General features: G+C 35.9%; 1 protein-coding gene across 2 annotated transcripts in view; it reads right to left on the reverse strand.

Annotated features, from left to right (window-relative positions):
- LIMA1 (LIM domain and actin binding 1) overlaps positions 1 to 25,884 on the reverse strand; it is a 133,348-nt gene that overhangs the window by 23,760 nt on the left and 83,704 nt on the right. For both annotated transcript variants that reach the window (XM_043966038.1, XM_043966037.1), the window contains exons 5-6: positions 4,453 to 4,537; positions 3,294 to 3,442 (exon numbers count right to left, since the gene is read on the reverse strand). In XM_043966038.1, coding sequence (XP_043821973.1) covers positions 3,294 to 3,442; positions 4,453 to 4,537 — 234 coding nt within the window. The remainder of the gene's footprint in view (positions 1 to 3,293; positions 3,443 to 4,452; positions 4,538 to 25,884) is intronic.

The following is a 25,884-nucleotide window of genomic DNA, read 5'->3' on the forward strand; positions in this document are numbered from 1 at the left end:
CAGTTGCCAAGTCTTGTTGATTCTATCTCTGCAGTATTTCTCATATTCATCCTCTTATCTCCACTCAAAACTGCCACCACCCTACTCTTCAGGTCCTCATCATTTCTCCTCTGGACTATTGCAATAGCCTCCTAACTGGACTCCCTGCCTTAAGTTTTTCCTCATTCCAATCTACCTTTCACACAGATGCCAAAATGATAAGCAGGTCTTTACAGGTCTGATCATGCTACTCCTTTACTCAGCAAATTTCACTGAATCTTTTCACTCTAGGACCAAATATTATTTCAACTTTAGCTCATTCTTTTAAAATGTCTATATTTTGTGCAAGTTCCACCATGAACATAATTATATGTGTGTACAATTACATTTATTTCAATTCCTATTATTATATATAGAATTTATATGTAAAATTCAATCCCTACAGATATGTGATATAGACACATGTCCATAGCATACATATATAGACATGTATGTGTATATTTATAAAAATAAAAATTGTAAATAAACGGATTTGGAGTAGGCTTCATTAAAAGCTTTTTAGTGATGGGGTGTGATATGAAAAAAGTTTGGAGATTACTGTGATAAAAAATAACTTTGAAATCCTTCTGAGTAACCTCTTGAGTATCCTTCTAGATATTCTCTCATCTCTGGATTTTTGTGACATGATTGTTTCAAGTCATGAATCCCTTTCTTCCTTTAAGGCCTAGCTTCTTAAACTGTGGGTCCATAACTGAATATGGGGGTCATGAAAAATTTGGCAACAGTAAAAGGTTATTTATGCCTATTTTATATACTTATGTACCCAGGGTCCTGTAAAAATTTCTTGGGTGAAAAGGGGTCGCAAGTGGAAAAAGTTTAAGAAGCCCTGCTTTAATGCACAGCTGAAGCATCTTCTGCCTTTCTGATCCCCCCAACTGATAGTTCCCTTCCTCCCAAACTTAATTTGTCCATGTTCATATTTATTAATTTTATAATTTATGCTATATATATTCTTATATGTACTCCTTGTCTCCCCCGCATTAGACTGAGAGGAGGGAATGTTTCATTCTTTGTACTTATATTGCTAGCATCTAGCACAGTTACTGGTACATAGTAGGTAATAAAAGAAAACTCATCTTTCCCCCTAAATCCTTCCTTCCTCCTGTCTTCCTTATTAGTGTAGAGGGCAACACCACACTCCTAGGCTCTGAGGAGTCATGTTGGATTCCCCATGTTGGACCATATTGAATACACCTCCTCTCCTCTGACACTGCACCTATAGGCCCATATCATCTCGTGCCTTGATTACTGAAATAGTCTGCTTCAAGTCTTTCTCCACCACAACCATTCTCTCTTCAGCCATCAAAATGCTTTTCCTAAAGTGCGGGTCCAATCATGTGAACCCCACCCCCCTTTCTATAAACTCCATTGGCGTCCTATTGCCTCCAGGAGCAAATACAAAATGCTCTCTTTGGCATTCAAACCCCTACTTTTCCAGTCTTCTGGTACCTTACTCCCTGACACATGCTTTTTGATCCTGTTCCACAAACAAGATCCTCCACCTCTTGGCTGCTGTCCTCCATGCCTGGAATGTTCTCCCTCCTCTGCTCTGACTACTGACCTCCTAGGCTTCCTTTAAATCCCAACCAAAACCCCACCTTCTACAGAAAACATTTCCCAACCCCTCTTAATTCCAGTATCTTCACTTTGGTTTTTTGTTTTGTTTTGTTTTGGTTTTTTGGCAGGGCAATGGAGGTTAAGTGACTTGCCCAGGGTCACACAGCTAGTAAATATCAAGTGTCTGAGGCCGGATTTGAACTCAGGTACTCCTGAATCCAAGGCCAGTGCTTTATCCACTGTGCCACCTAGCTGCCCCTTCACTTTGTTAGTTATCTTCCATTTATCTTGTATATTACTTGTTTGTATATTATCTCTTCCATTGGATTGTAAGCTCCTTGAGGGCAGGGACTGTCATTTGCGTCCTTTTGTATCTTCAGTGCCTAGGCACAGTACCTGGCACATTGTAGGTGCTTAACAAATGTTTCTTGATTGATTCATTTTTGCTTTTAAATATGTTTATTGCCAAAATTTCTTCTAAATGTCCTGCCTTCTTCCCCCTCCTAGAAAGCCATCCCTTATAACAAAGAATTAAAAAAATAAAATTATCTTTTTTCAAATATAGTCTAAATCCTCCAATGTTGCTCCTCCTCCAAGAGAGTCATCCATATAATTTTTTTTTTAAAGAATAAAGAGAGAACTTTATTCAGTTATAGGGATGGTGAGAAAACTTTATTATTGCATTGTTTGAACCTAGCCTACAATTGTTAGAAAACTCCTTCTATTAATCTTCAGATATGACTGGGTTTCTGGTCCTTAGGTAAGTCTTTAGGTAAGAGTCTTTAAGCAACAGGGAGAGGTGGTCCAGCTTCCCAGCCATTCAAGGCTAGGTTCAAACAATGCAATAATAAAGTTTTCTCACCATCCCTATAACTGAATAAAGTTTTCTGACAAGACAGAAATTAGACTAGACCCATTATGAATAGAAAGAGAAATGAGCTAGATCCAGAATCAAGTCAGCAGATGGAGTTAATTTGGTTCACACAATTCTCACAATTCCCTCAGTTATAAGAATTGGCTGTCTAGGAGGGATAAATGGAAGGATAGAGTGGGAAATGTAGGTAATGTAAAGAGAAATTATATCAATAAAGTATTTTAAAACAAAACATAGTTGTGTATAGTTATTACATGAAATATGTATTCCACCTTTTCTTAAAAACATTTCCTACTTTATTTTTTTTAATTTTCTACTTTATTATCCATCTTTTCCCATCCCTTATATAAAATTACCATGAGTCACAAGGGACCTAAGAAAATGTCAAATGAGATAACTCAACCAAATACTCAGGAAAACATTCAAAGAAGATACTAGATGCAGAACCTAGGAAAGTTCTGAGTCAGGGTCACAATAAATGATATGGACTAAGGGTAATTTCAAGAAGGAGATTTTAGACACAAAATAGGAAGCCGGGGCTTGAGGCAGAAAAAGAAATGACTTTAAGGCAGGAACCCAGCAAAGGGGTTCCTTTAATGTCTACAGCAAAATGGATACATGAGATAAAACATACAACTGTAAAGTTGTGGCTAAGGCAAAATTGAAGTACCTGTTTTTCTGAGGTGATGATTTCTTTCAAATTGGTTCCCCAAAAGTACAACAAACATTTTTTGTTTGTTTAAGGATTTTCCTGGCTCCAGAACTCAATAAATATTTGTTGAATGTTAAATGGCTAAAAAGATAAATAATGTAAGATACATACCATATAATTTGTGGAATTGCCTTGCTTGGACACAGCTGCCTGGTATTTGGCCATCCTGTCTTTTATTGATGTTTCAGAAAGGCGAGGGATCTCTAGACTTTTTTTACTCTCACTTTTCTCTGAACTAAATGTAGAAGAAGACAACTGACCTGGAAAAGGCAAATAGTATCCTTTTTTACAAGGCAAAATAATACACATTTTAGTGGTAAATTCAAGGTTCTAAATTCTGAGATGTAATGTAATGATCAATTTTCTCTACAAAGAAAGGAAGCAGGAAGATACTTATTATTTTGGTTTTTGTTTTTTGGGGGTTTTTTTTGGTAGGGCAATGAGGGTTAAGTGACTTGCCCAGGGTCACACAGCTAGTAAGTGTCAATTGTCTGAGGCCGCATTTGAACTCAGGTCCTCCTGAATCCAGGGCTGGTACTTTATCCACTGAGCCACCTAGCTGCCCAGGAAGATACTTATGACTCACAAAATATCCCATTCACCCCCTTAATTAAAGCAAGTTTTTGATATAAGTTTTGCCCTTCCCTATTATGTCTTATATTGGTCAAGAACTAAATATTTCTTTGGTGATGCCTTACCCCACAAAGGACTCAAATTATACTAAGTACATAATATTTTAAATATTGTACTAAATTTTAGCAAAATTTTAAAAAATAATGCTTACCTTTGATATTCTGAAAGGTATAGTACATAAAATACAATTCACATCAAACTGCTAGGGAGGTGCAAGACTGAAAACTGGTCACTCTTTTGGTGATCAAGTTCTTGGGGGCTAGCCCAACATTGCCATGTAGCATTCACAGGTTAGACTTTTGGCACACATTGTAATAAAGAATAGGGTAATTAAGAGAGAAAAATTTTTAAATGGAAAGTTTGAAAATACAGATAAGTCATCTGTGGAGAAAAATATTAAATATAAACAAAGGCAGCATTTTCATATAATGGTGTATGTCCCTGCCATCTCAAATCTTCAGGTCAGACTTTTCAAATGAGATAATATATGTAAAGCACTTTGCAAACTATATAAATATAAGGGTCAACTACTTCTTTTCCTACCATTTTCCCAACAGTGCTAACCAAAGTCCTGAATGTCTTACTCCTACTTAGAACTTCCCGAATAACTCATACACACATGGTATTGTCTTCTTACCAGGGCCAGGTTCCAAGTCTTCCAGAGAAAGGCAATTTTCAGAGATCCTTCTTCCACCTGCATTTCTGCTTTGGTCCCAAAGAATCTATTTATAAAATAAAATGCACCAATAAGTTTTGCAGAATAGGTGAAGAATGGTTGATGTAATGTTCAGAGAAGTACAGGTGCCGCTAGTCAAGTTCCTTGTGTTTGGTCTAGAAACCTAGCAAGGGTTAAATGTGATACTGAAGGGGCAGCTAGATGGCGCAGTGGATAGAGCACCGGCCCTGGATTCAGGAGGACCTGAGTTCAAATTTGGCCTCAAACACTTGACACTATCTGTGTGATCCTGGGAGAGCCACTTAACCCTCATTGCCCCGCCAAAAAACAAACAAACAAAAAGCTAACCAGTATCCATTAGAAGCTTCAAGCCACAGATATCCTGAGCATACAGCTTTCAAAATAAACTAATAAGTCCCCAATGATCCCTGGAAGTTACAGTAGTTCTTTCATTCCTTTTTTTTTTTAAATCAGGGGGAAAAGTTTTATTGGTGTCTTTTTTTGTTTGTTTGTTTTTGTTTTGGGTTTTTTTTTTTTTTGTATTTTGCAGACAATGGGGGTTAAGTGACTTGCCCAGGGTCACACAGCTAGTAAGTGTCAAGTGTCTGAGGCTGGATTTGAACTCAGGTACTCCTGAATCCAGGGCCGGTGCTTTAACCACTGCACCATCTAGCTGCCCCGCGGTGCCTTTTATTTTTAAAAAATATTTTTGGAGACCTCCCTTGCATCCCCCATCTTCTTTGTTTTTTGTTTTTGCTTTTTTTGAGGAAATGAGGGTTAAGTGACTTGCCCAGGGTCACACAGGTAGTAAGTGTCAAGTGTTTGAGGCTGGTTTTGAACTTAGGTCCTTCTGAATCTAGGGCTAGTGCTTTATCCACTGCACCACCTAGCTGCCCTTACCCACATCTTCTTTGTAACAAAGAAAAGGAAAATTAATGGATAAGAACATTTGATAATGTATACAGCATCCTATACTAGTAGTTTCCTTTTACTGTCGTCCATCCCCATCTCTCTACCTGTTGCTAGCTATTAATAACAATTTAAAACCAACAACAAAAAAATTTAAAACCTTTATCTCAGATAACTCAAGCAAGATTTAAGAAACTGAAACCATTCTTTTTTTGGGGGGCGGGGGGGCTGGCAATGAGGGTTAAGTGACTTGCCCAGGGTCACACAGCAAGTTAAGTGTCAAGTGTCCGAGGCCGGATTTGAACTCAGGTCCTCCTGAATCCAAGGCCAGTGCTTTATCCACTGCGCCACCTAGCTGCCCCCTGAAACCATTCATTTTTAAGAAATTATTCTGGGGCAGCTAGGTGGCGCAGTGGATAAAGCACTGGCCTTGGATTCAGGAGGACCTGAGTTCAAATCCGGCCTCGGACACTTGACACTTAACTTGCTGTGTGACCCTGGGCAAGTCACTTAACCCCCATTGCCCTGCAAACAAAACAAAACAATACACACACACACACACACACACACACACACACACACACAAGAAATTATTCCGTCTTGAGATAATGGGGAAAACATTTTGATGCATCTGTTATTTCATTTTGTTATTAGTAAGGGAGATGACTTCCAGCTCTAAATATCCTGTTCTATTCTTTCTCTTGATCTCCTGTCCTATAGCAACAACTGCCTCTTAGGTACGACCAATTGGTTATCCCTAAGACATGTCAAATTCAACATCTCAAGCTCAGTAAAAAACAACTCATTATCTTTCCCCCAAAATTCTTACCTCTCCCATACTTCCCTTTTACTACTTGAAGGCACCATCATCCTTCTAGTTACTCAGGTTCACAACCTGAGTGTTATCTTCAACTCCTGAATCTCACTCACTCCATATGCTTGAATAGTTGCCAAATCTTGTCATTTCTACTTCCCTTGTACAGGGTGGGTCAAAAGTCATAAAGGGGTCTGATGTTTTAATAACTTTTTGAAAATTTTAAAAATTTTTTTGCCATTTACAAGATTTTATTTTCGCCACATAATGTAAATTCATTTCTTATATATACTGTATATGATGCTATGGTATTATAAATTTAAAACAAAAAATAAAGAAATTTTTAAAATATTCTTTTATACTTATCCTGGCTTTCTTTTTGACACTGGTCAAGCACTATCTTCTGCAGGAGGCTGTTTCTGGTGCCCTTTAACATTATTGCTTTTCCCCTTAATGTATTTATTTGCAAATCTTATTTATGCCATTACAATATAAATTTCATGAAAAATTTTTTTATCACTTATTCTTTCTATCACCAGTACTTAGCACAAGATAACTTCACAGATAACTTCAGGTTATCTGTAATTCTGATTCTTCTAAGATTATGGTATTCTCTCATTCACAACATTATGAGAATTGAAAAGACAGTCTTTTATAGTAGCAAATCATTTGGGACCATTGAAAATACTGTGCAATTTTGTAAGTGAATCCAGCCTGATTTTTTTCCTATCCAGTTCTGAGTTAGGTAGCTAATGGTTGATTCCCGCCCCCACCCCATCCTCCCCAAAAAACCCAAATGGCTCATTGTTTTATTTATTCAATAGGTCTTTTGGCTTTCAATTTTATTAATCTACTTTTTGATCTTTAAGACTTCTATTTAGCTGTTTAATTAGGGTTTTTAATTTGTGGTTTTCTAGTTTTTTTAGTTGCATGCCAAGTTTATTGATCTCTTATCAATGAAAACGTTTAGTTACATAAAAATATATATGTTTGGATATATGGCCAAAATTTTAACATAGTATCTTATTGTTGTCATTATCTTTCATGAATTTACTGATTCTATGATTTGTTCTTTGATCTACCCATTCTTTAGGATTAAGGTAATCTCCAATGAATTTTAAATAATTTCTTGGCAGCCCTTTATTGAACATAATTTTTAGTGTTATGGTTCAGAAAAGATTCACTTAACTATTGATGTTGTTATGCCCAAAAAGACAATTAAGGGGAAGCTAGATGGCGCAGTGGATAAAGCGTCGGCCCTGGATTCAGGAGTACCTGAGTTCAAATCCGGCCTCAGACACTTGATACTTACTAGCTGTGTGACCCTGGGCAAGTCACTTAACCCCCATTGCCCCGCCAAAAAAAAAAAAAGACAATTAATTTTTGTAAAGGTACCAATCACATCTGAGAAAATGAATACTTCTTTCTATTTCCATTTAGTAATCTCCAGATGTCCTCTAACTTTCTTAAAATTCTATTCAGGTCTTTCACTTTTATATTTTTTGGTTAGATTTATCTAGGTATGAGAGGGATAAATTGAGGTCACTTGCTATTATAGCTTTACTGTCTATTTCTACCCTGTAATATTTAACTTTTCCTTTAAGTATTTAGATGCAATAATATTTGGTGTGTGTGTGTGTGTGTGTGTGTGTGTGTATATATTTGGTATTGATATTAAATCATGGCATTCTTCTTTCACACTCCTTAATTTTTTTAAAGTATCATCCTATCATAGTCAACTCACACCAATATCCTCTGTCTATATATACTCCTAACTGCTCAAATAATGATAAAGTTCTTTGAAGTTACAAATATCATCTTTCCATGTAGGAATATAAACAGTTTAACCGTATTGGATCCCTTATTTCTCTTTCCTGTTTAAGTTTTTATGCTTCTCTTTTATTTGAAAGTCAAATTTTCTATTTAGCCCTCGTCTTTTCATCAGGAATGCTTGAATGTTCTCTATTTTGTGGTGGCAAAGAATTGGAAATTGAGGGGCTGCCCATCAATTGGGGAATGGCTGAACAAATTGTGATATATAAATGTAATGGAATATTATTGTGCTGTAAGAAATGAGGAGCAGACTGATTTCAGAAAAACCTGGAAAGACTTGCATAAACTGATGTTAAGTGAAGTGAGGAGAACATTATACACAGTAACAGCTACATTGTGTGACGGTCGGCTATAATAGATTTAGTTCTTCTCAACAATAAAATGATCCAAGACGCTTCCAAAAGATTCATGATAGAAAATGCTCTCCACCATCCAGAAAAAGAAATATGGAGTTTGAATACAGATTGAAGCATAATATTTTCACTTTATTTGTTGTTTTTTTGTGGTTTTCCCTTTTGTTCTGATTCTTCTTTTACAATGTTACTATATGGAAATATGTTTAACATAATTATACATATATAACCTATATCAGATTGCTTGCAGTCTTGGGGCGGGGAGAGGGAAGGGAGGCAGGGAGAAAAATTTGGAACTCAAAATCTTACAAAAATGAATGTTGAAAACTATCTTTACATGCAATTGATAAAAAATAAAATACTATTAAGAAAAAAAAAAAGAAGAAAAAATATTTACTATCCATTTTCACCCTGAAGGATTATACTCAGTTTTGCTGGGTGGGTGATTCTTGGTTGTAACCCTAACTCCTTTGCCATCTGAAATATATTCTAAGCCCTCTGTAACTCCATGATATTTGAATTGTTTCTTTCTGACTGCTTGAAATATTTCCTCCTTGACTTGGGTGATGCTCTGCAATTTGGCTATAATATTCCTGGGAACTCTCATTTTGGGATCTCTCTTTTTTTGGGGGGGGGGATCGCTTTCAAAAGGTGATTGATAGATTCTTTCCATTTCTATTTTACCCTCTGATTCTATAATATCAAGGTAGTCTTCCTTGAGAATTTCTTGAAAGATGAAATCTAGACTCTTTTTTTGATCATGGCTTTCAAATAGTCCTATAATTTTTCTTTCTTTCTTTTTCTTTTCCTTTTTTTTTGGGGGGGTGGGGTAGGTGAGGCAATTGGAGTTAAGTGACTTGCCCAGGGTCACACAGCTAGTAAGTGTTAAGTGTCTGAGGCTGGATTTGAATCCGGGGTTGGTGCTCTATCCACTGAGCCACTTAGCTGCCCCTAGTCCTAAAATTCTTAAATTATCCCTCTGATTTATTTTTTAGGTCACTTGTTTTTCCAATGAGATAGTTTATGTTTTCTTCTATTTTTCATATTGTTTCTTGATGTCTCTTGGAGTCATTAACTTCCACTTACCCAATTTTAATTTTTAAGGAATTATTTTCTTCAGTGAGCTTTTGTACCTTCATTTTCATTAGGCCAATTCTACTTTTAAAGGAATTCTTCTCATGTGTATCTGTATGCCCCATTTACCATTTATTTGGCTTATTCTGTTTTTAAGGTGTTAATCTTCTTTAGTATTTTTTATGCCTCCTTTACCAAGCTACAAATTTACCAAATGTTTTTTTCATGATTAATCACTGTTATTCTTTTTCCCAATTTGTCTTCTACCTCTAGGATTTCTTTTTTGCGGGGGTGAGGGGCTAAAGCCACCAATTCACATTTTTCCTTTGAGGCTTTGGATGTACCAGTTTCTGACTCTGTTGTTTTTGTTTGAGTTTGTGTTTTGATTTTCTCTGTTACCATGGTAACTTTTTATGGTCAGGTTCTTTTGTTGGTGTACAGTCATTTTCCTTGCCTGTTTCTTGACTTTTAACTTTATGTTAAAGTTGGGGTGGGGTATCTGTTCCCAGGGTACAGAGTGCACTGTTACAAGCTTCAGGTTTTTCGTGCAGCTCCTTTCAAAGTTAGTTCTATAGGGTCTGTAAGTTTTCAGTTCTTCCAAGGTAGTATGATCTAAAGAGAGGTGTGTTTACTACTCTTGTGGTCACTGATCTGAGTGTCGCAAGCCTGGCTTTCCTTTCTCCCCGACCCCCTTCCTAATCCCCATCTCTCCAACAGTTCTCTGTTTAAAAAAAAATAAAAAGGTCTCCCTTGTAACAAAGAAGCAACCACAAAAAATAAATCCATACATCTGAAAACATATGCCTCCTTCTGTACCCTGAGTTCTATTACTGCTGCATTGAAATGGTAGAAAGCACACTTTTGTCAACCATCTTCTGGAATTGTGTTTTCATCATGAAATTGGGAATTATGTTAGATCATTGCACTGATCAGAGTTACTAAGTTTTCACAGTAATTTTTTACAGTATTGCTGTTGCTGTGTAAATTTTTTCCTGGTTCTGCTCAATCCACTTTGCATCAGTTCATATCCATCTTCCCAAATTTTTCTGAAACCATCCCCTTGATCATTTCTTACAGCACAATAGTATTTTTTCCATGACATTCTTATAACTAACTTGTTCAGCCATTCTCCAATTGATGGGTATCACCTCACAATTATTTCCTATCATAAAAAGTACTGCAAAACTATTTTAGTACATATGAGTCCTTTCCTTTTTCTTTGATCTCTTCAGGGGTATAGACCTGGTAGTGATATTGCTGGGTCAAAGAGTACAGAGTTTTATAGCTTTGGGGGTATGATTCCAAATTGTTCTCCAAAATGGTTGGACTAGTTTACAATTCCACTAACAGTATATTAGAGTACCTATTTTCCCACATTCCCTCCAGTATTTGTCATTTTCTTTTTCTGTTATCTTAGTCAATTTGATGGGTGGTACTGCAGAGTTGTTTTAATGTGCATTCCTCTAATTATTAGTGATTTAGAGCATTTTTTCACATAACTATTGATACCTTTGATTTCCTCCTCTGAAAACTTTGTCATTTCCCTCGACTACCTATCAATTGGGGAATGATTATTATTCTTATAAATTTGGCACAGTTCTCAATATATTTGAGAAATGAGACTTTTATCCACGAAACCTGCTGCAAAGATATTTTCTCCATATTATTACTTCTAATTTTGGATACATGTTTTGTTTGTGCAAAACCTTTTTTTAATTTTATTAATAAAAATTATCTATTTTGTCTCCTATGAGAGTCTATCTTTTGTCTCTTCTTTTGTTTGGTCATAGGCTGTCTCCTATGCCTGGAACTCTCTCCCTCATCATTAGCTTCCTTCAAATTTTTGCTATCTGCAAGAAGCCATTTCTGGTCAGAGCCTTTCCTCTGTGATTATCTACAATTTATTCCACATGTATCTTGTAATTGTTTGCATATTGTCTACCATATTAGACTGGGGAGTCCTTCAAGATAAGCACTGTTTTTACTTTTCTTTATATCTTTAATACTCAGGATAGTGCTTGACATATAGCAATGTTTACTGACCAACTGCTTGTGCTTCTACATCACTTTCAACAAAAGCTATTTTCCTTTTTTCGTTATCTTTGCCAATTTGACAGGTGTTTGGTAGAACCTCAAGATTGGTTTAATTTGCATTTTTCATATTAGTAGTGATATGGAACATTTTTTCATAGGGATGTTCATATTAGCCTATCATCTAGGTAATGGCTAAACAAAATTTGATATATGAATACAACTGTGCCATAAAAAATGTAAATATGAAGAATTTAGAGAGGCATGAGAAAATTTATTTGGGCTGATATGGAATAAAGCAGAACCATGAAAACAATATACTCAATTACTACAATAATGCAAATGAAAATATCTAAAAAAATAAATTTAATGTTCTGCAATTATGACTAAGACACTTGGCCCTTGAGAAGAACTGACAAAATGTACCTCCCTCCTTTACATATAAAAGTAGAGACTATGGCTATGGAATATTGTACACACTATCAAATATTGCTGATATTTATGTCAGTTTTTGCCAAACTTCCTTTTTTCTCTATCTTTTAAAATTCTTTGTTAGTTATCAAGTAGAAGAACAGTTATATCCAGAAATGAATGTGATACAAAGATACCACTAAATTTAAAAAACTTAAATCATTTGCAAAAGTTTGCCTGTTCTTTTCTCATATGTGTGTGGTTTTTTTTTTTTTTAGTGAGGCAATTGGGGTTAAGTGACTTGACCACGGTCACACAGCTAGTAAGTGTTAAGTGTCTGAGGCCGGATTGGAACTCAGGTACTCCTGAATCCAGGGTCAGTGCTCTATCCCTGCGCCACCTAGCTGCCCCTTCTCATATGTTTTTTTGTTTGTTTTTTTGTTTTGTGGTTTTTTTGTGTGTGTGAGGCAATTGGGGTTAAGTGACTTGACCACAGTCACACAGCTAGTAAGTGTTAAGTGTCTGAGGCCGGATTGGAACTCAGGTACTCCTGAATCCAGGGCCGGTGCTCTATCCACTGCACCACCTAGCTGCCCCTTCTCATATGTTTTTAAGGATATATGTCCTTAATGTGTGCAAGAATTGCTTTCGGAGAGTTTTATAGAGACAAGCAAATACTTATCTATGTCAGTAGCTGTTTATGTTTTCTTATTAAATATTTTTTGAGACTATGGTCTTCCATTCATTTAGAATTTTCCTCTATTTGATACATTTAAAATTTAATTACAGAGAACCTTTAAATTTTATCATTTCCAGGATGGATTTCTTACAAAACTATTGGGTCAATAAAACTGTTCCTTTTGATTCCATCTTCTTAATTACTATTGTCCACTATACACTGAGTACTAAGGTGAAAGAGCCTAAATGTAATGATTCTAATTACTACATTATACCTTATAGAAAGCTTTGTGCTATAAAGTTAAGGAGGCAATTTGTAATTAGAGAAGCCAATTCAGTAACCAATCACATTAAAATAACAATGGCTCAGGAATCAGAAGATTGGGATCCAAATCCTGCCTATGATGTTTGCTAACTCTGTGACCTTGGACAAGTCACTTAACAACCTCCCTGGGATTCAATTTCTTTATCTGTATAATGAGGCCATTGGACTAGATGGCCTGAGGTTCCTCTTAGCTTCAGATCTTTAAAAAAAATTTATTTCATTAAATATTTCCCAATTACATGTAAAAATTTTTTAACATTCTTTTTAAATAACAACAACAAAAAATTTGAGTTCTGAATTCTCTCCCTCTGGCCCCTCCCCACTCCCTGAGAAGGCAAGCAATTTGATATTGATTATACATGTGATGTCAGGCAAAACATATTTCCATATTCCAGCTTTAGAGCTTTAAGAAATGTTCACTAAAATAATAATAATAATAATAATAATAATAATAATAATAATAATAATAATGTCAGCAGAGTTATTTCATTTCAAATGTCTCTTTCCAATTATATCTGCAAACATTTTTAGGATGATCTTGCTTAGGGAAAATTCAGATCTAGTTTTCTGTAGGTTCATTTTTTTCAACAGTTATTTTGATGTTCTGGGAGGTAATACAGCCTTTTCAGTCTTCCTTCTTTGTCATGTTTTGCGAATGAACATGTATTCTAAATTTGTATTTATCCTTGGCTGCTGTGTCTTTTTGATTACCAAAGAATTTAAGTGTTTTCTGGCCCGAGGTTTCTGGACTCTTTTGCCTTCTTCATGGTGGCAATTACATTGCATTTGTGTTTAAATTTCTCCAAGAAATGGTGAAACAATAATGTTTTACAAACTAGCTTGTCTTCTAAACTGGTGTGCCTTGGCTATCAAGAGCAGAAACACCATTTCAGAAATCTTAGAGAAAAAACTTAAGAATAAAATTAATCTTCCAGTGATAAGAGAACAGAAAGTTTCCTCAATAGTAGAAAATGTATTCATTTGTATGCATATTTTACCCAATTTTCCTAACCATGTCAGTAACCAAAATGATTTAAAACACAAAATCACTTGCAGCAACTCTAATTCTGCCACCTCATCTTCAGCTCAACTGTACAAACAGCAGCCATGCTCAGAGAGGAACTTGGAATTGGACTGGGAGTCAGAACTGTTCTTTGGAAATTAAACCCTGTGTCTCCCTGGGAATGGCAATCACAGCAGAGGGAAGAGGGTAAGTTTGGCAGGACACTGTACAACCACATACAGTTTCCTTTCTTCCAATACATTTCTGATTTGCTGGTCAGCAAAATGAAGGAAATTCCAAAGGTTTAATCCAAGGGCTATACTGAAAAATGATCACTGTGAAAAATCAGAATTTTTCAGGATGTGAAAAGTTATTCCATTTGCTTTTCCTGTAACAGAAAAAGAACCTTGACCTTCACATGAGAGGCAAAATTTCAAATGTTCACCTTTTGTAGAAGGTGAGCATGCAGTGCTGAAAGAACGTGCTGTTTATGGAGCTCCTGGCGTTATATCTCTAGTTCTGTTTTCACTTTCTGTGTTATTGACTTCCCTCTTCTAAAGCCTTCAGATACTACTTCAACTGGAAAGAGGAGGTCAGTTTTATGCTACTCATTTTATACCTGGTACTATAAGTTACAGGGAAAGAGAGACTTTCCCTTCCATAATGTTTTTTTTCCTTTAAAGACAAAATTCTTTATACATTCCCTAATGAGTCCTTCCAGACCACAGTCCACAGCTTCTAGGATTTGAATTCCAAATCCAGCAAGGGAAGTTTATATTCAGGTTACTGCCCAGATCCTGGGAGTCCAACCAGGAATAGTTCTATGGGTTGTAATTTACTAGTGTCAGTGATAACTACCTCAATATTATTATTCAAATCAGCACAAAACAGAACGAAATATAGCTGTTCTCATAACCACATCTCAACTCTATCCATTATCTCCACAATTCATCCCTTAGGTACTTGAAAGAATCTAAAATATTAATAATCCATTAAGAGAAGAAGGTAGGGGAGATGGGAAGACAAGACCCTTAAAGACATGAAGAACAAATCATGCCAAACTAATTTAATTCCTTTTTTAAAAGAAGATGAATAGATAAATTAGATGAATACCATAAACAATTCTGGCTCAGGTGCTTACTAGCTTTGTGACCTTAGGAAAATCACTTAACCTCTGTGAGCCTCAGTTTCCTTTTCTATAAAATAAGGATACCTCACAGAGTTATTGTGAAAAATCAAATGAGACAAAATGTATAGCACTTTTTAAACCTTAAAATGCTATATAAATGCTAGTTGATGTTAGTTTTGCTATTATAATTATTATCTTGATTTCAACAAAACATTTTTAAAAGTCTTTCATTACATGATTGTGGACAACATGGTGAAATGTAGGGTTATTATGTGGTTGCACATGTAATTGAACAAACTACACCTTAATGGGTTGATTACCTCTTTCCCTCTGGGTACTCTTAACCTTTACAACTGAAGCCATTTTTACCCCCTTTTACTCCCACCCTATCTCCCATATGGAGATCGATTCCATCTATAGACTATAGAAGGTACTATGCATGGTTCAACAGTTCAATTTCATCATGCTTGGTATTAATCTTCCTTTGACCCTGAAAGCTCATTTTACCAAGAACTAACTTCTTTCTTCTCTTGTGATTGAGCTGTATCTGCCTTGTACCCCATATGGATCAGAACTCTGCTCACTGCTACTTACTAATCACTTCAATTCTCTGGCTCTCAATTTTGCCATTGTTAAAATGAAATAGTTCCTATGTCTCTTCAACTTCTAAATTCTTTTATTCAGTCTTTTGTAATAAAGCTCCTTCTTCTTTGTCCACAGGTTCTTTAATAAATGGGTTCCTGCCTCACTTCCCAGATACTTTAATGGAACTGCATCTCCTGAGTTTGAACACCAGTTTCCTCATAAATTCTAAATCAAACTCTAATTCTAAATCTTTCAGAAACTTTCCTATACCTCCAATAAATTGCTACTATTACCACTGCAGATCCTGGATTTGTTTTTGATCTTTTAAAATGATACCTGCATCGGGGGCAGCTAGGTGGTGCAGTGGATAGAGCACTGGCCCTGGATTCAGGAGTACCTGAGTTCAAATCCGGCCTCAGACACTTGACACTTACTAGCTGTGTGACCCTGGGCAAGTCACTTAACCCCCTTGCCCTGCAAAAAAAACCCCAAAAAACAAAACAAAAACAAAATGATACCTGCATCCTCCCTTGAAGAACTGATCTTCAAAATTAGTGTCTGCCTTCAGACAAGTGTTCTTGGATACCTATGCCTAGGATAACTTTCAGCTGTATTCCCTTGTTCAGACCACCAGCCTGTCATTCTTCCCTGATTTGGCTCCATTTCAAACAAATGTTTGGCAATGTAAGTCAACTTGGAGAAAGAGCTGAAGTGGAATGCCAGAGAGCTGTACATTCCAGAGATCTTGTCCCTCTCAACATTTTTATCTAAGAGAAATGCTTATAAAATTTGTAGATGACATAAATTTGATTCATTCTAGTTCTATCTTGGCATATTTAAAAAAATATAGAATCACTGAGAATGGGTTATTTATATTTAAGAAAACAGTATATATTGTTATGGAAAATTTACTCCTATAAGACAAAGTCAATTCAAACAACTCTGGGGTGCAAAATACCACTTCATATTTGAAGTGATGGAAGCCAGAATCATAAAGGTAGAGCAATGAAAAGTTTTTTGAAAAAATAAGTTCATTTTATTTTCAGTTCTGAATTCTCTTCCCACTCATTGAGAAGGCAAGAAAAACAAAACCCATTACAAATATGGATCATCACAAAAATAAATTCCTGACTCTCAGTCTATCAGCTCTCTCTCTCTCTGGGGGTGGATAGCATGTTTTATCATGAATCTTCTGGATTTGGAGCTGGTCATTGTATTGATCAGAGTTCTTAAGTCTTTCAAAATTGTCTTTATAATATTGTTAGCATATAAATTTTCTCCTGATTCTGCTCACTTCACTTTGCATCAGATCATACACATCTTCCTTGGTTTCTCTGAAACTGTCCCCTTCATCATTTCTTACAGCACAATAGTATTTCATCACATTCATATACTATAACTTGTTTAGCCATTCCCCAACTGATAGGCACCCCATTTCCAATTGTTTGCTGCCATAAAAAAAACTGTGATAAATATTTTTGTTCATACGGATCCATCTCTTTCTTTGAGCTCTTTGAGGTATAGAACTAGGAGTCAAAAGTTATATACAGTTTAATGGTTTTTTGGGCATAGTCCCAAATTGGAAAGATTGGTGTTCAACAGATTTGTGAAAGGGAAAAACAAGAACAGAAAGGAAACTCTTAATGTTTACTAGGGCAAAGTTTTGGAAAGAAATATGGCAGCATACACCAAGTCACAAAATTGATCATTAACTTTGAGTAATTCTGCTTCTAGGACTTTATCCTAAAGAAAACATGAAAATGAAAAATAGAGCTATCTATAAAATTCATAATGTTCCCCTCTTGAACTCTACATTTTAGCCAAATTCTTGAACTCAATTCCCTAGTTTTTGCCTTTATTCACTCCTCTCCCCTCCTCCTCCTCATTTCAGCCCCTTAAGAATCCTCAGCTCTAACCAAGGGATGCCTCTTCAAGGAAGGGATCTTCCCAGGTGTTAGTGTTCTCTCCTACCCCAGTTTTCCTTGTACTCTTCTTATCTGTGTACATGTTGAGCTCAACTCCCATTGCCCCAGGATAATGTAAGTTCCTAGAAGATACAGATGATTTTATACCTGTGTTTGAATCCCCAGCACATTACACAATGCCTTACACATCACAAGTGCTTAATTAAAATGTGCATTAATTGAACTGAAAAAGAAAGTAGAATGTAAATTCTTTTTGTTTTTGTTTTCTATCTTCAGCACCAAATATCCATGGTGTCCAAAGCTACTCTGATGGCTGAACAAATCATAATATACTAACAGAGTGGAATGTTATGGAACTGTAAGAGATAATAAAAATAAAATAATGTAGAATATCACTTTGTATGAACTGATCCTAAGCAAAAAGGGTATACACATAAAACTCACAACTACTTACATTGTTTGACCCAGCAATCCAATGTCTCCGTTTATACCCCTAAAGTGGTTACTACTAGCAAGAAAAGAGTCATATATACCAAAATTCTACTAAGAGTACTATTTTTTTTGTCCTTACTATAACGGTAACAAAATTTTCTTATTTTGATACCTCTTGTTTTATATAACATCATATTTATTTCCAAATATTCCAACAAGAGTATACTCTAAGGGGCGGAGCCAAGATGGCGGAGAGGAAGCAGCAAGCTGCCTGAGCTCTCCTTCTGTTCCCTCAAAAAGAACATTAAATCAAGCCTCTGGATGGATTCTGAAACTACAGAACCTGCAAAGAGACAGAGAGACACAGTCCTCCAACCAGAGATAATTTAGAAGACTTCAGGAAAAGGTCAGTCTGACTCGGGCAAAAGAGAGGCCCAGCGCAGGGCAGCAACCCAACGCCGAGGGGGTCGGGGCAAGTCAGCAGGAGCTGCGGGCCACAGCTAAACAACTGAGGCCCCTGGAACCTGGTTCAAAAATCTGGTGGCCAAGAAGGACAGTAGAAAAACCTACCTGCACCAGCCAGGAGGGCCACGAACGGGGCAGGTGGGATCAGATGCCAAGATTGGGCTCCTGGCTGGCCAAGCACAATCAGACAGGAAGTGCAGGGCAGGGGATCTCCACATGCCATAAAGGCCTCAAAGTAAAAAGCGGGTCACACAGCACCTATACCCCTGCACAAGAAGCCCAAAACAGGGACCCTGGTGCCCCCAGAGCAGACCTCAACTTAAAAAATAAATAAATAAGCTGCAATAATGAGTAAGAAGCAAAAAAGAGCCCTCTCCATTGAAAGCTTCTGTATCAATAGGGAAGAAGCCAACACAAACTCAGATGAGGACAATAGCCTCAAATTGCCTACATCTGAAGCCTCACCAGGGAAGCTGAATTGGTCTCGACAACAAAAAGCCTTCCTAGAAGAGCTCAAAAAGGATTTTAAAAATCAATTAAGAGAGGTAGAAGAAAAAATGGGGAGAGAAATGAAAGCAAAACAAGAAAACTATGAAAAAAGAATCAGCAGCTTGGAAAAGGAAGCACATAATTTCACTGAAGAAAACAAAGCCTTAAAAAATTCATTTGGCCAAATGGAAAAAAAGGTGCATAATCTCATTGAAGAAAAGACTGCCTTAAAAAATTCACTTGGCCAAATGGAAAAAAAGGTGCATAATCTCACTGAAGAAAACAATACCTTAAAAAATTCATCTGGCCAAATGGAAAAAAAGGTGCATAATCTCATCGAAGAAAACAATGCCTTAAAAATTAAAATGGGACAGTTGGAAGATAAGGAATCCATGAGACACCGGGAATCAGTCAAGCAGAATCAAAAGAATGAAAAAATGGAAGAAAATGTGAAATACCTCATTGGAAAGACAACTGATCTGGAAAACAGATCCAGGAGAGACAATTTGAGAATCATTGGACTGCCTGAAAGCCATGACCAGAAAAAGAATCTAGACACCATATTCCAGGAAATTATTAAGAACTGCCCTGATATCATAGAATCAGAGGATAAAATCATCATTGAAAGAATCCACCAATCACCTCCTGAAAGAGACCCCAAAAGGAAAACTCCAAGGTATATTGTAGCCAAATTCCAGAATTATCAGGTGAAGGAGAAAATACTCCAAGCAGCCAGAAAGAAGCAATTTAAATATCATGGAGCCACAGTCAGGATTGCTCAGAACCTGGCAGCTTCAACATTAAAGGACCGCAAGGCTTGGAATATGATATTCCGGAAGGCAAAGGAGCTGGGATTGCAGCCAAGAATCTATTACCCAGCAAAGATGTTCATTTTCTTTCAGGGGAAAAGATGGACATTTAATGACATTGGGGACTTTAATCTTTCCTGGTGAAAAGACCAGAACTGAATAGAAAATTCGATCTCAACATACAAGACTCAAGAGAAGTTTAAAAAGGTAAACAGAGGGGGAAAAAAAAAGGTTATCCTATTACGTTAAACTGTTTATATCCCTACACAGGAAGATAATACTCATAACTCTTAAGAACTGTAAATGTATTTGGGTAGAGAGAAGGACTTTACATAGAGGGTATAAATATAAATTGTCTTTGATGTGATGATACAAAAAAGAATTAAGGGGTTAAAAAGGGAGTCTATGGGGAGGAGAGGAAAGGGGAGGTGGAATGGGATGAATTATATCATATGAAGAGGTGAAAAAAAAACCTATTACAATAGAGGGAAAGAAAGGAGGGGGGAACATTGTTTCAACACTATTCTCATTAGATTTGATTCAAAGAGGGAATAACATATACGATCATTGGGATAAAGAAACTTAACTCATTCTTTAGGGAAGCAAAAGGGGAAGGAAAAGGGGGGGGACTGATAGAAGGGAGGACAAAAGCAACGGAGAAAAGGGTAAAGAAAAGAGAGGGGGGTGATTAAAAGGGAGGGCAGATTGGGGGAGGCAGGGGTAAGAAGTAAAACGTCTGTGAGGAGGAATAGGGTGAAAGAAGGGGGGGAAAGTACAAAGGGGGTAAATAGAATGGAGGGGAATAGACAGTAATAATAACTGTGAATGTGAATGGGATGAACTCTGCTATAAAATGGAAGCGAATTGCAGAGTGGATTAAAAACCAGAATCCTACAATATGCTGTTTACAAGAAACACATTTGAAGCAGAGAGATACACACAGAGTAAAGGTAAAAGGCTGGAGCAAAATATATTATGCCTCAGCTAAAGTAAAAAAAAGCAGGGGTAGCAATCCTTATCTCAGACAAAGTGCAGGCAAAAATAGATCTCATTAAAAGAGATAAGGCAGGAAATTACATCTTGCTTAAAGGTACTATAGATAATGAAGTAATATCGATATTAAATATATATGCGCCAAGTGGTATAGCATCCCAGTTCTTAGGAATTAGACAATAATACTATACTAGTGGGGGATCTGAATCTCCCCCTCTCAGAATTAGATAAATCTAGCTGAAAAATAAATAAGAAAGAAGTGAAAGAGGTGAACAGATTACTAGAAAAGTTAGACATGATGGATGTCTGGAGAAAATTGAATGGGGATAGAAAGGAATATACCTTTTTCTCAGCAGTACATGGCACATTTTCAAAAATTGACCATGTATTAGGGCACAAAAACATCATAGTCAAATGTAGAAAGGCAGAAATAGTAAATGCATCCTTTTCAGATCATGACGCAATAAAAATTACATGTAAGAAAGAGCCAGGGAAAAATAGAATGAAAATCAATTGGAAACTAAATAATTTCATTATAAAGAATGAATGGGCCAAACAACAAATCACAGAAACAATCAATAACTATATCTAAGAGAATGACAATAATGAGACAACACACCAAAATCTATGGGATGCAGCCAAAGCAGTGCTTAGGGGAAAATTTATAGCTCTAAATGCTTACATGAATAAAAAAGAGAAAGAGGAGATTAATGAATTGGGCATGCAACTTAAAAAGCTAGAAAAAGAACAAATTAGAAATCCCCAATTAGACATTAAATTAGAGATCCTGAAAATTAAAGGAGAAATTAATAAGACTGAAAGCAAAAAAACTATAGAATTAATCAATAAAACTAAGAGCTGGTTTTATGAAAAAACCAATAAAATAGATAAAATATTGGTTAATTTGATTAAAAAAAAGAAAGAAGAAAACCAAATTACCAGTATCAAAAATGAAAAGTGTGATGTTAGCACCAATGAAGTGGAAATTAAATCAATAATTAGGAATTATTTTGCCCAACTGTATGCCAATAAATTTGAAAATCTAAATGAAATGGATGAATATTTACAAAAATACAAACTGCCCAGGTTAACTGAAGAAGAAATAAAATCATTAAATAAACCCATATTAGAAAAAGAAATTGAACAAGCCATTAATGAACTCCCTAAGAAAAAAACCCCAGGGCCAGATGGGTTTACGGGTGAATTTTACCAAACATTTAAAGAACAATTAATTCCAATATTATACAAATTATTTGGAAAAATAGGTGAAGAAGGAGTTCTACCAAATTCGTTTTATGACACAAATATGGTGGTGATACCAAAACCAGGCAAAGCAAAAACAGAGAAAGAAAATTATAGACCCATTTCCCTAATGAATATTGATGCTAAAATCTTAAATAAGATATTAGCAGGGAGATTACAGCAAGTGATCACCAGGATAATACACTATGACCAGGGGGGATTTATACCAGGAATGCAGGGCTGGTTCAACATTAGGAAAACTATTAACATAATCAACCACATCAATAAAACCAACCAAAATCATATGATTATCTCAATAGATGCAGAGAAAGCTTTTGACAAAGTACAACACCCATTCCTAATAAAAACACTAGAGAGTTTAGGAATAGGTGGAGCTTTCCTTAGAATAATAAACAGTATCTACCTAAAGCCATCAGCAAGCATTATATGCAATGGAGATAAATTAGAGGCCTTCCCAATAAGATATGGGGTGAAACAGGGATGTCCATTATCACCCCTATTATTTAATATTGTCCTAGAAATGTTAGCTTTAGCAATCAGAGAAGAGAAAGGAATTAAGGGAATTAGAATAGGCAAGGAGGAAACAAAACTATCACTCTTTGCAGATGATGTGATGGTATATTTAAAGAATCCTAGAGAATCAACTCAAAAATTACTTGAAACAATGAACAACTTTAGCAAAGTAGCAGGATATAAAATAAATCCACATAAATCATAAGCATTTCTATACATGACCAACAAAGTCCAGCAGCAAGAGATAGAAAGAGAAATTCCATTTAAAGTAATGGTAGAGAATATAAAATACTTGGGAGTCTACTTGCCAAGACAAACCCAGGAACTCTATGAACACAACTACCAAACACTCTTCACACAAATCAAATAAGATCTAAATAATTGGAAAGATATCAATTGCTCATGGATAGGCAGAGCTAATATAGTAAAAATGACAATACTGCCTAAATTAATTTACTTATTCAGTGCCATACCAATCAGACTACCTAAAAATTATTTTATAGAGCAAAAAAAAAATAACAAAATTCATCTGGAAAAAAAAATCAAGAATATCCAGGGAAATAATGAAAAAAAAATTCACAGGAAGGTGGGTTAGCAGTACCAAACTTGGAGCTTTACTATAAAGCGGCAGTCATCAAAACTATCTGGTACTGGCTAAAAAATAGAGTGGTAGATCAATGGAATAGGCTAGGCTCAGGAAATGCAGTAGTAAATGACACTAGTAATGTAGTGTTTGATAAACCCAAAGACTCCAGTTTCTGGGATAGGAATTCAGTATTTGACAAAAACTGTTGGGAAAACTAGAAGATAATATGGCAGAAATTAGGCATAGACCAACATCTTACACCTTATACTAAAATAAGGTCAAAATGGATACATGATTTAGACATAAGAGGTGATACCATAGGTAAATTAGGAGAGAAAGGAATAGTCTACCTATCAGATCTTTGGAAAGGAAAACAGTTTATGAACAAACAAGAGATAGAGTATATTATAAAATGCAAAATGGATGATTTTGATTATATTAAATTAAAAAATTTTTGTACAAACAGAAGCAATGCATCCAAAATTAGAAGGGAGGCAGAAAACTGGGAAACAATTTTGAGGCCAGTACTTCTGATAAAGGCCTCATCTCTAAAATATACAGGGAACTAAATCAAATTTATAAGAATTCAAGTCATTCCCCAATTGAGAAATGGTCAAAGGATAGGAACAGGCAGTTTTCTGATGAAGAAACCAAAGCTATCTATTCCCATATGGAAAAATGCTCTAAATCACTATTGATTAGAGAGATGCAAATTAAAACAACTCTGAGGTACCACCTGACACCTATCAGATTGGCTAAAATGACAAAAAAGGAAAATAATAAATGTTGGATAAGCTGTGGGAAAATTGGAACACTAATTCATTGTTGGTGGAGCTGTGAACTGATCCAACCATTCTGGAGAGCAATTTGGAATTATGCCCAAAGGGCGATAAAGCTGTGCATACCCTTTGACCCAGCAATACCACTTTTAGGTCTTTTTCCCAAAGAAATCATGGAAAGGGGAAAGGGACCCACATGTACAAAAATATTTATAGCTGCTCTTTACGTGGTAGCAAGGAATTGCAAGTTGAGGGGGTGCCCATCAATTGGGGAATGGCTGGACAAGTTGTGGTATATGACTACAATGGAATACTATTGTGCTGTAAGAAATGATGAGCAGGAGGAGTTCAGAGAAACCTGGAGGGTCTTGCGTGGGCTGATGATGAGTGAGATGAGCAGAACCAGAAGAACATTGTACACAGTATCATCAACATTGAGTGTTGATCTACTGTGATGGACTATATTCTTCTCACCAGTGCAATGGTACAGAAGAGTTCCAGGGAACTCATGATAGAAGAGGATCTCCAAATCCAAGAAAAAAAAACAAAACTGTGGAGTATAGATGCTGAATGAACCATACTTATTTCTTATGTTTTTGGTGCTGTTGGGTTTTTTTTCTGTTTTGAGGTTTTTCATCATTGCTCTGATTTTTTCTCTTATAACAGGACTAATGAAGAAATAGGATTAATGTTATTATATGTATATATACATATGTGTGTATAGATATATCTATATAGATATATAGATATAACCTATATCAGATTACCTGCTGTCTTGGGGAGGGGGGAGGGAGGGAAGGGAGGGAGAAAAATCTGAAATTGTAAAGCTTGTATAAACAAAAGTTGAGAACTATTTTTACATGTAACGGAAAAAATAAAATACCTTATATGTAAAAAAAAAAAAGAGTATACTCTAATGAGCAATATTGTAACAAATACCAAAGAAAAAAAAGCAGTTCAACAATACAAAAGCATTTTTGCTTTTCTTTGTATCTTTAGCAGTTATAGTAGTACAATACAGTGCCTGACAATAAGTGCTTAATAAATGCTTGTTGACTTACTGACAAAATAAAACACTGATAGTCTTTTTTAAAAAACTGTTCATTGAAGCTTTAAAATCCTCATCCTATATGGTATGTTCCAGGCATTATTATTTTAAATTTACAGATGAGGAAACTGAGTCTGAGGAAGACGTGACTTGCCAAGGTCACACTGCTGGCAAATGTCTGACCCTTGACTCCAGGTTCCAGGTTCCATTCTTTATCCACTTTACTATGTTAGTAGCTTTATTTGTTTTTTTGTTTTGTTTTGTTTTAGCGAGGCAGTTGGGGTTAAGTGACTTGCCCAGGGTCACACAGCTAGTAAGTGTTAAGTGTCTGAGGCCGGATTTGAACTCAGGTACTCCTGACTCCAGGGCCGGTGCTCTATCCACTGCGCCATCTAGCTGCCCAGTAGCTTTATTTGTAATAGAAAAAATATGGAAACAAATTGTATGCTCAATATTAGGGGAATGGCTAAACAGATTTTAATATGTGAATATAATGGAACATTCTTATATTATAAGGAATGGCAATAAATAGGAATAATTCAGAAAAAAATGAAAATACAAGAAATAAAGCTGATTTGAAAAAGCAGAGTCCAAAGAACAATATCTAATGTCTGAAACTATGTAAATAAAGACATTAAAACAGATTCTTGGATCAAATTCAATCAATAATATTGACATGTGTCTCTGTCACACAGGAAATATAATTATTAGTTGGGATGACTCTCTTAGGTGGTTTTACCTATTACCACTTTAGGGACTATAGGTGGGGTGAAGAAGTGTATATTTGTTAGAATGTATCTGATTTATGAAAATAAAATGCATCAACAAAAAAAAACTGGGAAAGAACAACATGTACAATGACTACAACTATACTTAAAGAAAAGACAAAGGTGATAAAACAAAAGAATCAGAAATAGTATGGAAGGACCACAAAGTAAATACTTTT

This window comes from Dromiciops gliroides, chromosome 5, assembly GCF_019393635.1.
Source record: "Dromiciops gliroides isolate mDroGli1 chromosome 5, mDroGli1.pri, whole genome shotgun sequence".
Taxonomy (NCBI): Eukaryota; Metazoa; Chordata; class Mammalia; order Microbiotheria; family Microbiotheriidae; genus Dromiciops; species Dromiciops gliroides.